Raw genomic sequence first — 13,610 nt, 5'->3', positions numbered from 1 at the left:
CTTCAAGCATGAAAACTTGGACCATAATCGATGAGTTGACAAAGAAGCAAAATCAGATATACCATCTTATTCTGGTTGAATTTTCCTTCCCGTACTGGATAAGTAAATAGCTTCAGCTCAAAGGTCTCTATGAATAGTCAAGACTTTGAATAATAAGCCTAGAATCTGTTCTACCTTGGACTTTTTCACAAGACTTAATAAGCTTTTGAAGTTGCAAAGGTGGTAAATGTGCAGGCCCTGGTAGCTTGACCACGCATTTATTTGTTGACCACGGGAAAAAGAGAAAAATTTATCATGTACGGTTCTTATATCTTTCCCATTGCACTAACCAGTTACCAGTCTGGAATTTGCGAGCGGAAAATATTCGATATCAAGAATCCAGAGAATATACTGCAGGAGCCTAAATATTTTACTTTTTGTCACTGATTTGGTTCAAGACCTAAAGAAATAAGAATGACTTAGGTGAAAGAAAAAAAGATAAAGCCAGAAGTAAAATGTTTAAACGTATTTACACGTATCCAGATTAGTCAGGCTGTATGCAATGATGAGTTTTCCCAACATATTCAGAGAATGACTTGGCGTGTGATAAAACTCGATTTCAATTTTATGTAAAGTTCATAAAAATTAGTACAGCACAATAGTAACTAAATGAAGCTCCACCCAATTCTTCTTTCTTAATCTGGATAGCTAACGTAAGCTTTTCTAATTCCTATTTGTTCTGATAAAGTTATACCTACTTCTATTCAGGTAATGCTTCAGAAAGCAATCAAACAGCAGAAGGTTAATTGTGCTCAGAGGTCCTATACCTTTTTTTAAAAGGTTCATCCTTCAATTATTAAATAAATTTATTTACTACATAAAGTTGCAAATTGTATGCTAATGTCTTCTTCATCGTGATTGTGACAAAATTCAGCAGTTTTCCTTAACATCCGTGTATTTAATTCGGTTGGTGTACAATTTTTCTTAAGATAGTTCCTTTTTTTTTTTTTTTGTTTCAGTAATACAGTATTAGGTTTGTTAGGAAGCATAAGAACTCAAAGTTATCTAAATGATGTACTCAATCATTTTCAGTTGAAAAGAAAAACAGCTTGTAATTTGTAAAACCACGAAACATGAATAGCAGCATGGCTCCACCGCCATATGAGCAAATAAATCAGAAACTAACAGAAAGTATAAAGAGAGATCTCAATAGTAAGGAGATAGTAGTAGTATTCACTTATTTCAACAACAGTATAAAGTGTACATTAATTAACAGTCACAGTAATTTATTTAATTCAAGGTTGACTTGGAGGAATGTCTAGAGATGTATAAAATCTCTAGGCCCTGGTAAACACAACCTTGAATGGTGCTGGTTGATTTAGTGCCAAAGCCCTCTTCCCATTGTCCACTAGGATACCAATATTTTCACAAAGAAGCAGAATTCCACAGGGATTGCCACACACATCAGTACCAGGACAGTATTGCAGTTGGTATGCATCTTCATAAGTCTGAATTTTGAACCAGTTGTTTATGGTCTGAGGTCCCGTCTTCCCTTCAACTCCACCAGTTTGAATAAATGTTCTATTGTTATTAAGGGTCCATACATGGGATTCAGGACAAGTTACTGGAGGCCTGAAATCGATGAACCTGATGTTTGAATCAGTATCAACTCGGACTATGGAATCACCATCAAATGGTGCGAACATTACTGGGATTCCATTATTACCCTTGTCAGATGCTTGCGCAACTTCATATGGGCAGCGGCTATCTACGCCGGTTGCAAATGTTACTCCACCACCGTTGCCGCCCTTTGCTGGCAAGATATAGTAGTTGACACCACTACGAAGCTGCTGTCCAGCAGTGTCAAGAACTGGAGCAGGAAATTTTTGAGCTGTGCTTAGTGGAAAGTTAACTGAGAAAGCCAAAAGAAAGGAAGAAATCAGGAGATTAATCAAAATTGGGGTCGTCATTGTCTCCTCTAAACTTAATTTCTTGATGATAGGATGATCGACTAAAGCAGTGAAGATTTTGTTTGCCAAAGGGATGGTATTAATAGAGTTGGCAGGGGGAGGGATTATCTGAGGATGAGGGCATCAGGGCACATGATACATGGTAGAATATCTGCCTTGCAACTTACAAGTTTGATCTAGGTACTTCAGGTCATCAATAGTGGCTGGCTAAGACTAAAAAGTGATAAATTTGTTGAAAAATTATTGAAGGTTAGTCCAGTTCATGGAATACGTCACCAAACAAGCCCTTAAAATTAAAAGAATAAAACTATCAACTTTTCATCTTTCTCCATTGATTGTGATAACAAGACACTCTACTTATAGATTATATGACTTGATCAAAAAAAAAAAGAAAAACAACATAGGATAAATTACCCTATACAATATTCAACTATGAGAAATTATCTAATACAATATTCAATCTACCAAAAACTAAACAAGACAAAAAAAAAAAAAACAGTTAAATAATAATATAGAAATTTACTTGACCAACAAAAAATACTAATAAACTATGATACACAAACTTACTTGTCTAACAAAAGAAAGAAATAATAGAAGAGAAACTTAATTTGACCAAAAAAATGATAAACAATAGCTAGAAACTTGACCAACAAAAACTGCTAAATAATAATGGATTAATTTTCTATACATTACTGTGTATATATACACTTTTATCATTTGATGCATGACACATAATTCGAATTTAAATTTGAAATCCAAACATTTGCATATGTATCGTGCATCTAACCGTGATAATGTATACATTATCAGTGTCTATAAAATTTACTCAATAATAATATAGAAACTTACTCTGCCAAAAGGGTTGGAATGTCCTATTTTAAAGAGGGGGAAGTCACCATGGCACGATACATATGCAAATTCGATACATATGTATTTCAAATTCCAAAATAATGTCCTATTTTAATGTAGCTGGACTTCCCCCTCCTTAAAATAGGACATTATTCTAGCTGGCTGGACTTCCCCCTCTCATCCATGGTGACTTGGAATGTAATTGGTCACGTGAAACAAGAAAACCAGAACTAACATTGTATCTCGTTTTCTGTATTTAATTGTTATTCAATATATAGCTTCTGCCAAGAGGCCTAAATGAATTAAAGATTTTGAGCAATGATGTCAAATGTTAGAGCTATCCGATACGAGCCAACTACTGGATTTTCTTGCAGCCTAATAAGGTCATGTCAAAGTTGACGGGAATGCATGAAAAGATAAATAAAAGCTAAAAGTAGAACTGATCAAATCACAACATTCAGATTTGTTTACCATTATGCAGCAATCAGTTTCTGCTAATTAGTTCTTATCCATCATGCTGAACTCCTATTGGAAACATTAAGATGAATTAGACCGGCCCCATCTAGTTATGTTCCTCTTAGTACATGTACACTCTTGGTAGGATTTTAATTTGTTAGATGCTGCCATTTATCATAGGCTTTATCCTGTACACCCCAAAAACGTTGAAATCTTTTACAACGTTAGCTTGAGAATTTTCAGATGATCAGTAGCTTCCTACCAGTTATTGATCAAGTTCCAATTTCAGTCAATCCCATGCAGAAACTATATAATGATCGCTTCGGGATCACAAAAGAACTAGCCAATTTCCAAATCCAAAGTTTGGTTGATATCTCAGAAACCTTGAGAATATTTCGCAAATCACAATTTAGTTAGTTATTCTTTTGAAAATAATCTGAACAAGGTTTAATTCAATTAGCCTTTCATAATTGAGTTGAATATGACTTAATGAGTTCCCCCATTTTTTTCGTTTTTTATCGAGCGGCAACATCTATAATCTATTTGTCCTATTTTAAAGAGGGGGAAGTCCAACTAGGCTATATGAGGAGTTAGAAGTGAAAGACCCATCTAAATTAGAAAGATGCACTACTACACTTTCTCTGGATTTTTTAGTACAAGTGTGGAGATTCAAACACCCGATCTACAATCTAAAAGAGATTTTAAATCATTTCTTAGTGACCAACTTACCAAAAACAAGTTGATTACTGAGTTACTTTATCTAAAGTTCATTGTTCTATTGTTAATAAAGTACGATGAATAAATTCAATAATTGGACAACACTAAGACTTTATAATCAAATCATCAGTGGTTTGGAGAGAGCTGTTAGAGTTTGTTTTGCTGTCAAATTCAGAGTTCGAATTCTGTATCTAACAGTAGAGGATGATAAGAGTGTGGGGAGGGTAGTAAGGTTTTTAATAGATATATATATATATATATATATAAAGACGGAGAGTCGGACCACTACTAACGAACTTTATACATACTACATTATTCGGTCGGACATGACTGTAATTAAAATGCTTGTGACAAGTTAAAAACACAAGACTCTAATCATTAGGACTTCCTGAAGACAATCTTGAGTGGTGGTTGATTTATTGCCAAACGTCTCCTCCTATTGTACATATAGATTCCAATGTTTCCACACAAAACTCTGCAGGGTTGACGGGGGGCACTGGGACAATATTCGATTTGATAGGCATCTTCATATTTCTAAATTTCGAACCAGTTTCGTAAGGTGTCACGTCCAGGGTTCCCTTCAACTCCACCAATAGTAACAGAAGTGGAGACCGCGATTCATTGTCTAGACATTGGATTGAGGAAACCACTGGGCCAATGGTTCAGTGGCCACCAGGGAGGGGCTTAAGTCCTCATTGGATTGTAAGTGAGGGTTCAAACTTCACCTGCAACGAAAAAAGTCCAAGGATTGTGCTAGAGCACTCTCTTGGTCTAGTTGGATCTGCATACCCACTAGCTCCCTACCACAGCCTCCTTAGACTCCCCCTCCCCCTAGATTAGGATAAAATAGGTTATACAAATGTATCGTTGCTGACAAAAAAAAAAAAGACATTGGATTGAGGACAAATTTTAGGAGACGAGAAATTGATGAACCTGATGTTATGATCAGTATTAGCTCGGATTGTGGTATCATTATCAACTGGTGAGAATGTTAAATGGAGGCAATTAGCACCCTCGTTCAGTGACTCCACAATCTCATATGAGCAGCTGCCATTTTTGTCACTTGCTAGTGTTAGACCATCCCCGTTGCCGTGCTCAGCCGGCAAGATATAGTAGTTGGCACCCCCGGTGGAGGGGCTGACCAGCTGTGTCAAGAACCGGATCAGGAACAGTAGGTTGTGCTGTGCCTGGCAAAAAGTTCTCTGACAGTGTGAAAAGAAGGCAAGATATGAATATAAAGCTTGCTGTCTTCATTTTTAGTGTAGTCAATGTTTGCATGAATAGGTTCCTTCCCAGAGGGCAGGTATTTATAGATTTGCAATGAGTAGGGTAATGAGGACGTGTCAAAAATTTAATTGCTTCTCTCTTATGGGTACAATAGTCAGGAATCACGGCTGTATGAAGGTGAATTTGTGATAAGGTTTTATGATCTTTTGTTGCTAAAAGCTGAAACTTACTCCAGAGTCCAGACTAAACATCATATCCTAAATCTGAATAGCTGTTTCGAGATCCTTTGTGTTATATATCTAGCACAAGGCATACGAGTTTGAATTGTAAAGACAGAGCTTAGACGATTCGATGATGGTCTGATGGCAAGTATGTCAATGCATGGCCTGGAGGCCCTGGACGCGAAAGTTGACGGATGAAGCAAAACCAGAACTAGCTATGATATAATAGTCATGGCATTATAGTTTTTGGCTACATTTTTTTCATTTCTAACGGGCCTGAAGTTAAAATAAAAATCTGCATAAGAGCACGATTGATAGTGCAGATCATTCTTTACTCAAATCTATTGTGCAAAAAGTTTCTTAAATATAAAGTCCTATCATTTTGATGGAACAGTGGAGGATTCAGATTCAACATGGGTGAAAACTAGCTAAGTCGAACTTGAATAGTACACCACTCAATATCGGTTTCGACTAAAATACTTGAACTCAAACTCGTCAAACTCTTAAAACTTGAGCTTGAATTTGAATTCCATATAATATTAGTTTATAGGAACTGGAGTTTGAGCTTGATCAAATAATAGCTAAATCAAGGCCAATCAAACTTAAATGGTATAAATTAATATTTTATGCAATTCTAAACAACAAATACAAGATACATTTCACACTAATAGATATATAATTTAGATATTTAATTTCAATCAAAGATACACTGAACTCGATTAAGTTAGACAAACTGTTGAGCATCATATATTAGACTTTAGTTTGAACTCTTCAAATTATTCAAATTCACTTGGACTTGTTCAATGCGAGTTCGATCTCAGCTTCCGAGAGGCACATAAATCGCTAGATTCACCTCTAGGAATCGATTACTTCCCAACCTCAATTGTAGACTGCATGTACGAGTACAGCATGCGAATTAAGATGTAGTGTACGACATGTTAATTTCAATTACATGACCATCTTTTTAAAGAAGATTTAATGTTTTTGTGCAAGGGATAATTGCAGAAACCTCCCTTCAGGTTTCTAACAGTTACACTCACTTCTTTTGAGGTTTGAAAAATAGCACTAACCTCCCCCGAATTTAAGATTTTGGTAACAACTTCAGCCCATGTTAGAGAAAGTGCCATTAAAAAAGTCTTTTGAGAAGTGAGATAATAATTTTGTTCCATTTGTACTCTTTTTTCCTCTTATGAGGTTGTATTAGTAAAAGAATGAACAATATTAAGAGCTAGAAACAATTAGTGAAACTTAGAGGATATATGTGCAAAGATAATAAGGGTAGCAGTAAAACCTTCAAAAAGCAAAAAACATATGTTTAGAAATATGAGATTCTGAAGCATCTAAAGAGATTGTTGCTCAAGCAAGAAAATTTATCTTTGATCAATACAAGAGAGTTTTTTATTGCCATACTTTATAGTATATCGATTTCACACTATTTACCATATTTCGTACACAGTTATGTTCTCTCATGATCGGCACAACAATTTCATCGTACTATAACTAACACCACAACTTCGTGTATTAAGTTAAAATGATAAAGGATTGCTTACCTATCATTTTTTGATTGCCACAGATTTTTAACAGAAAAATCCTCAGATTTTGCCTTGATTTCTGTTTTCTTTCTCCTTTTGTTTCATGAATGCATAAGATGAAATAAGTTCAACCAAAACCTCCGAAACTTATTCTTTTATGAAGCCTTGTCTAGAGGTTTATTTCTCCTACATTTTTCTTGCTTCTGCATCTCTTCTATGTAGAAAATATATGATTAGCATTGTTCGTTGTCAATCACAAAATGGCACCATGTTGGAGTATCAATTGGCGCCATTTTGTAAGTGCACTTACAATGCCTAATAAAGCAAAAAATAACAGTTAATGCTGTTTAATTAGCTATTTTAGACTTGTTTATTGCCCTAATTTTTTTTTGCCCCGAATTTGTTTACTAACAACCTAAAACTCTTAGGATATAGAAGTAAATTCATCCTATCTTATGTCAACTATAAGCCCCAAATCCATGCTAGGAGAAGTTAGTGCTAATTTTCAAACCTTAGTGGAGGTGAGTGCAACTATTAGAAATTATCCCTTTGTGCAATTGTGCAGCATTTTCTGGGATTGCCAAATGTCACCCAAATATGAATAAAGGCCTACGAGATTATGCATTTATTTTAAGTCCATTCGACAACTCAATAATATAGACCGCCATATTCTGAATGGCCCGTGACAAATCACAACTCAACAATATTGTCCCAGCCAACCACTCGTATTCACCGCTCATTTGCCAATAGCCTCTTAAAGTCTTGGCGGAGGTGGGAGATCAAGGGTTCAACTTTTGCCTTCCACCATATACATGTTATTTAATTATAATTGTCACTTTTGAGTGGCTTCTTTCAGAAAACCGTCAGTTAAAAATTTCCTTCCTAAACTAAACTAGAGTAAGTTATACAAATATTACCGTTACGAAAAAAAAAAAGCTACTCATATTTGCTGCAATCAAGGAATATTACCAACAGGGGTTCCTTAGATCTTTCAGCAGCAGCTCCCTTGAGCATTAAGCGCATGGGCTTGTTATTAAGACTTAGGCTCCAATCTGTTGGGGGCCCTAAGTTCGTCAGATGATGATGTTTATCAGTGGACAGCCCACGTCCGTGATTCAGCTTTCTAAACGTGGACCTGGCATTGTTGTCAAAGACTAAGCCGCTGGGCTTATACTTTTGGACAAAATTTTAAGCCGTTACTGTTTCTTATTTGTCCATTACTTCGTCAGTACTCAAACAAAACTAATCAGTTAAAATTGTGCAATGAATAAAATAGCAAGTCATGTCCGGAGCCTTCCAAGCAAGAACCATCGCTAAACTCCACTTTGCATGCTTTCCAGAAATGATTAGGTTCAACTATTAGTTTAATTAAAAGTACTAATAATCAATTGTTATCACCACTAGACTAGAAATCACTTTATAGCAACTTAAAAGTAGTATAAAATTGCATATTAAAAGTGCTGCTCAATCTTTTGAAACAGGGAGGAAGTTCTTGGAAATGGCTCCGAACTTGCCAGCAAGTGAAACAAATGAGTGCTACTTCGCTTTTTCTTTGCGCTTTGCTTTCTTTTTTTGGTTTGGTTTGGTTTGTTTTTTAAGGTATTGAATAGCAGTATAGTTTTCAGATAACATCTTTTTATTGATTGGTAATCTCACAAATACAAACTTCAACACTCAAATTTTGGAGAAGCAATGCGTCCTTAGCACAAAAATAGATAATCTTGGTCTAGAATCTCTACTAATCATCGTTACACATCATTTACACGAACAAAAGCAGACTCTGATCCGGGAACTAACTAAAGACTTCCAGGGGGTTTTGGATCATGGTGATTGTTTGCACCTGCGCCCGAATAGTCTAGGCTTTCAATGTCCATTCTCCCCTCTAAAAATGATGATTCATTCTCCTCTAGGAGCGCCCTGGACAAATGCTGGTCCATCACAAACCAAAGAAAAAGAAAAGGGAAAAAAAACAGAGTTTAGATTATCATTTCAGATTCAGAATCAAGATCTCTGATAAACCTCAATACAGTTTAATAACAATTAGAGCTAGAACATTTCTCCAAGTCCCAAAAACAAAAATAAATAAATAAACAGACCAAGAATTTGTGCTTCAATATGAATCATACTTCGTGGTTTTAGGTTGTTGGAGACCTTGTGGTTCTACATCATAGTAGGTCAAAAAAATTTCTTGGCAGTTTAATTTCCATGTTTGTTCATCTACTGGACTACTGAAAAATAAAAGATAATCATGTAGCTATTTAGATGTTTGATGTGATATTTGGTATTAATTCAACTGAAATATCAAAAGAATCACAAAAAGAAAGAAAGAAAGACACTGAAGTACATGGAGTTCATTAGGCAGAAAGGTGATAAAAGAAAATTAGAAGGACCTGTTTATGTAATTCTTGGACAACTGATGGACTATCCCTGTCCCAGCTTGTTGCCTTGAGGTTTCCTGTCAGCCACAGAATTAAAGGCACATAAGATTTCTCAATCGAAGAGAAAGACTTCAGCAAATATTACTAGCTGGAGCTTCAGCAGATATTACTAGCTGGATTGAAGAAGCTTCAACTCTTTTACTTACTTGAGAATACTAAAGAAAAGGCCAATAACAGAAGGAGCAGCTTAAATAAAGATTTGTGATCCATGATTCATAGAGCAGAATAAAAGGGGATCTTGAAAGGTGGAGAGGGAAAGAGGCAAAGAACTCAGATTGGTGGATTGAGAAGATGAAGAATGAACAGAAGGGTGCTTTTATAGTCGACAAAATTATAATATTTTTTTCCTTTCTTTTTTCTGGTCAATGAGACTTGGATTTTATAATGGAAAGGAAGAGATAAATACAGGAATACTAGTGCACCATATCTGACAAATATAGCAGTGTAAATACTGCTCCACACAAAAGTCAAATTGCAAGATGGGCGAACCATTTTGGATAATTTAGTAAGGTTTGTTAGAAAAATTATAAATCTATTTTTCAAAATTCTTCAAAGACAAATATTTATTAAATTTTATTTGCTTTCATCATCAATACATTTGCTAATTACCTTTTTATCTCATATACGTCACATCAAAAAAGTATTACAGTATTTTTTTTTTCAAAAAATCTTCTCAAATAATATACAATCCAAACACACTCAATATTTTATAATTCTCACCATACTAGCTATAAACAGAAAATGTTTGAAAAAGAGGCACATAGTTCTATGCACTTCTATTGTGATAGCATCCATATTATAAATGGACATGAATTTTCCTTTTCTTTAACTTATCGCATTACTAGAAAAAAAAATATATCACGAGGATCGTATACACTTTGAAGATCTTAATTGGATAAATATGAGTTGTATTAATCTAACTGATCCAAAGCTCAAAGATCTTAATTGTTAGGGCAAATTATCCAATTGGCCCTTGAACTCTTTGTCTAGATAAAAATAAGCCCCTCATCTATTTTTTGCTGACTTTAAGCCCTCGAACTTGTAAAATTGGACACCCGTGACCCTTTTAGCCAGTTTCTCCGGTTTTGCAACCGGAAGGTCAATTCACACGAATGCCAGTGTGCTTCTTCAAAGGACATTTTTGTCCGCATCTTCTAAGCAAAAAGGGAACAACTCCTCCACCTCCTCCCCACATTTGTTCAACCAGCCCAGTCTCTTGCTCGTCCTCCCATCTCCAAATTCTCCGTCAGGGCCATCGGCCTCGACTCCAACAGCCGCGTTTTTATAGGCGTCGATCTCGAGTTCCCTAGTCTCCCCTTACATCAATCCGTCCACGCAGAGCAGTTCCTCTGCAACAACCTCGTCGTCCATGGCTGCCCTCACCACATTGCTCTCGCCGTCTCCGCCGCCCCTTGTGGCCACTGCCGCCAGTTCTTCCAAGAACTCCGGGATTCTTCCTCTCTCCAAATCCTCATCACCTCCGACCACCCAAATCAAAACTTTTCAAAATCTCCCCTCTCCTTTAAGCCATTGCCGGAATTCTTAACCAACCCATTTGGCCCCTGTGATCTGTTGGATAAAGAATCTCCCCTCCTCCTTGAACCCCATAGCACTGGGCTATCTTTTGATACTTCCCGAAAACAGGCAAATTGGTGCAATGGCTATTCAAAAGAATCCGAACTTGATGGGAATTTTAAAAATTTAAGCAATGGGTTTTAGGGAGAGTTGGAAGAAAGTGAGGCCTTTCTGAGGATAGAAGCCTTGGAGGCTGCCAACAAGTCACATGCACCGTATAGCGGGTGCCTATCCGAGGTGGCCCTGATGGATCCCTAAGGGAAAGTGTACAGGGGATCATATATCGAGTCTGCAGCATATAATCTGAGTTTGGGGCTGGTTCATTGCAATTGCTATGTGATCTCTTCACTTGAACTCGCTCCTACTCCCTGCTCTTATGGATATGGTGGTCTCGCCGGAGACAACTATGGTGGTCTCGCCGAGAATAGCGGCTGCAATGGCATCTCCACTGGAAGGTTTGGATGAGAATAGTGTTTTAGCGTCTAATTTTGATAGGACTGGTGTCCAGAGTGGGGGAGAATTGGGGAGTCGAAGGAATAGCTATGATTCTGCTAGTGGGGAGATTCCTGAAAGTGGTGGTATCACTCTCCTGCAGAGAATGAGAAGAGAGAAAGCGGCGGCAACGAGGGTTTTGCAGAAATGGAGGAAGAAGGTGGAGTTGTTCCATTTTTGTTTAAAAGACGCGGACAAAAATACCCTTTGAAGAAGCACGCTGGCATCCGTGTGAATTGGCCTTCCGGTTGCAAAACCGGAGAAACTGGCTAAAAGGGTCACGGGTGTCCAATTTTACAAGTTCGAGGGCTTAAAGTCAGCAAAAAATAGATGAGGGGCTTATTTTTACCTAGACAAAGAGTTCAAGGGCCAATTGGATAATTTGCCATAATTGTTACATGCATGTTTTTCTCATCTTGCCATGATCTTGTTCTTTAATAGTGACATAGAGAGATTGTTTGATATGGATGTGGGGGTTGGTGCAGTGTGCACTGGCCTAACATTATCCAACCAAAGCACTATATGTGTAGAATAATCTGGTTTGATTCAGGTAATTTAGTGCGGAACACATCCATCCACTAACAATTGTCCACTGCATAAGATGAAGATGAACAATTACATACACATATATATATATATATTTGTGGAAGAAACCATCCCACAGAAAAATAGAAGAGGAAGAAAAACTGCAAGTCTAGAGGCATGTAATGTGACCAAACGTGTCAAAGACATTATTATTATTATTCATGAGACTTTTGAAGTTTTGATACATGGATTTCAGGAGCATTGGTCCCAGTTTTGCTGGACGGTGCGATAAGCCAAACTATGCTAGTCAAGAAGTTGGGATGCAAAACAATAATGACAGTGAATTTCCAGAGTGTTTCATACTTCACAGTTGACTATAGGGTCATTACTAATTAGGATTACTCTTCGATGAATGGACTAGGATTGTTAAGACAATTAAATATGCATGAAACCTCAATTCTTTGTACATAATAAAGGTATCGAAGTGCTAATTGAAATTATGAATTATGAATCTTCAGTTTTTCACTGAAGTGATTTGATTTCAAGCTGTTGGTTATTGACAAGGTCCATCAGCACCGGAAGAGACTCAGAGCTTGTCCGTCTGGATACACAAGCTAGGCAATTAGGCTGGAGAGTCCTACAATTACAGTGTAGACTGTTAAGAGTGCAGTTAACGATAAGGATGGATTTGATTTGAGAGTAAATGAATGTGATTTTTTTTTTTAAGCATAAGTGAAAGAGTTCGAATCCGAAACTTTTCACTTATACTTCCTCCTTCTGAGTCATCCAATCCATTTCTCCACAGAGCAAATATATGTATGTTGAAACACAATTTTTTTTTAAAAAAAGCCAAATTTTATTATTCTTAATATATTATTGTGTTAATGTCTGTATTTATTTAATATGTTAGTGTCTATTCTTATTATATTGCCATTTGCATTGTACTATGCAATTGGGATTAGTGATGGCTAAATTCGGCCAATTATTATATATTTTGTAATCTCATGCATGCGTTGCCAATGAAGTTCATGTTAGGCTGTCCAAAAAAAAAAATTTAAAATTGGGCTTCCTAATTAACCAACATCAAGTGGTGCATGTGCCATTCATACAAAGTCAAATTGAGAATCCACAGTTTTGTTTTCTTCACTTTCCGGCTTCAAGTTGACAGATACACTTCCATTTACTGAATCTTGTGGCTTTCCTTTCTCGAAACTATTGCTTTTCATCATTAAAACCACTAATTTATCTGTTCAAAGTGGTCCAGTATACTTGATAGCCAGTTCTCCCATATAACAAAAAAAATATGGAGTCCTTTGATATCCTTTTTTTTTTTTTTGGGTGGGCAGCAATGTACCTATTCTTACAGTCCAAAAGGCACAAGTTATCAAATGCAACCCTAGGCATACAATCCAAAAGTCACAAGTTTTCGAATGCAACCCTAGGCATTACATGGATAACTAAATTATAGGCTACATTGACAAGAAATCAGCTAGTGAAATGTGCGTTGGCTCACAAGTTTCATTTCAAACAAATTAATTTACCCTAGAGATGAATGAGTAAGAATGTAGTGTCAACAAGTCATAAATATGGTACAAATAAGTTGTAGTATGGTGTACAAAAATGGAACTT

General features: G+C 36.4%; 1 protein-coding gene, 1 long non-coding RNA gene and 1 pseudogene across 2 annotated transcripts; 1 reads left to right on the top strand and 2 right to left on the bottom strand.

The window, feature by feature from the left end:
* Positions 1–1,185: 1,185 nt before the first annotated feature.
* Positions 1,186–2,077, bottom strand: LOC113740639 (kunitz trypsin inhibitor 5-like). Its single transcript, XM_027268181.2, has one exon. The coding sequence runs from the start codon at positions 1,947–1,949 to the stop codon at positions 1,317–1,319; it is 633 nt and encodes a 210-aa protein (XP_027123982.1). The 5' UTR covers positions 1,950–2,077; the 3' UTR covers positions 1,186–1,316.
* Positions 2,078–8,569: 6,492 nt separating this feature from the next.
* On the bottom strand, positions 8,570–9,694 carry LOC140005983 (uncharacterized). Its single transcript, XR_011813540.1, has 3 exons — positions 9,536–9,694; positions 9,342–9,406; positions 8,570–8,879 (listed from the first exon to the last, which is right to left on the bottom strand). It is a non-coding gene; the product is annotated as an uncharacterized lncRNA (long non-coding RNA).
* Positions 9,695–10,290: 596 nt separating this feature from the next.
* LOC113740638 (cytidine deaminase 1-like) lies at positions 10,291–12,355 on the top strand (annotated as a pseudogene).
* Positions 12,356–13,610: the final 1,255 nt, after the last annotated feature.

Source organism: Coffea arabica, chromosome 4e, assembly GCF_036785885.1.
Source record: "Coffea arabica cultivar ET-39 chromosome 4e, Coffea Arabica ET-39 HiFi, whole genome shotgun sequence".
Classification (NCBI taxonomy): Eukaryota; Viridiplantae; Streptophyta; class Magnoliopsida; order Gentianales; family Rubiaceae; genus Coffea; species Coffea arabica.
Note: the sequence above shows the minus strand (reverse complement) of the source record. Positions and strands in the feature narration are given on the sequence as shown.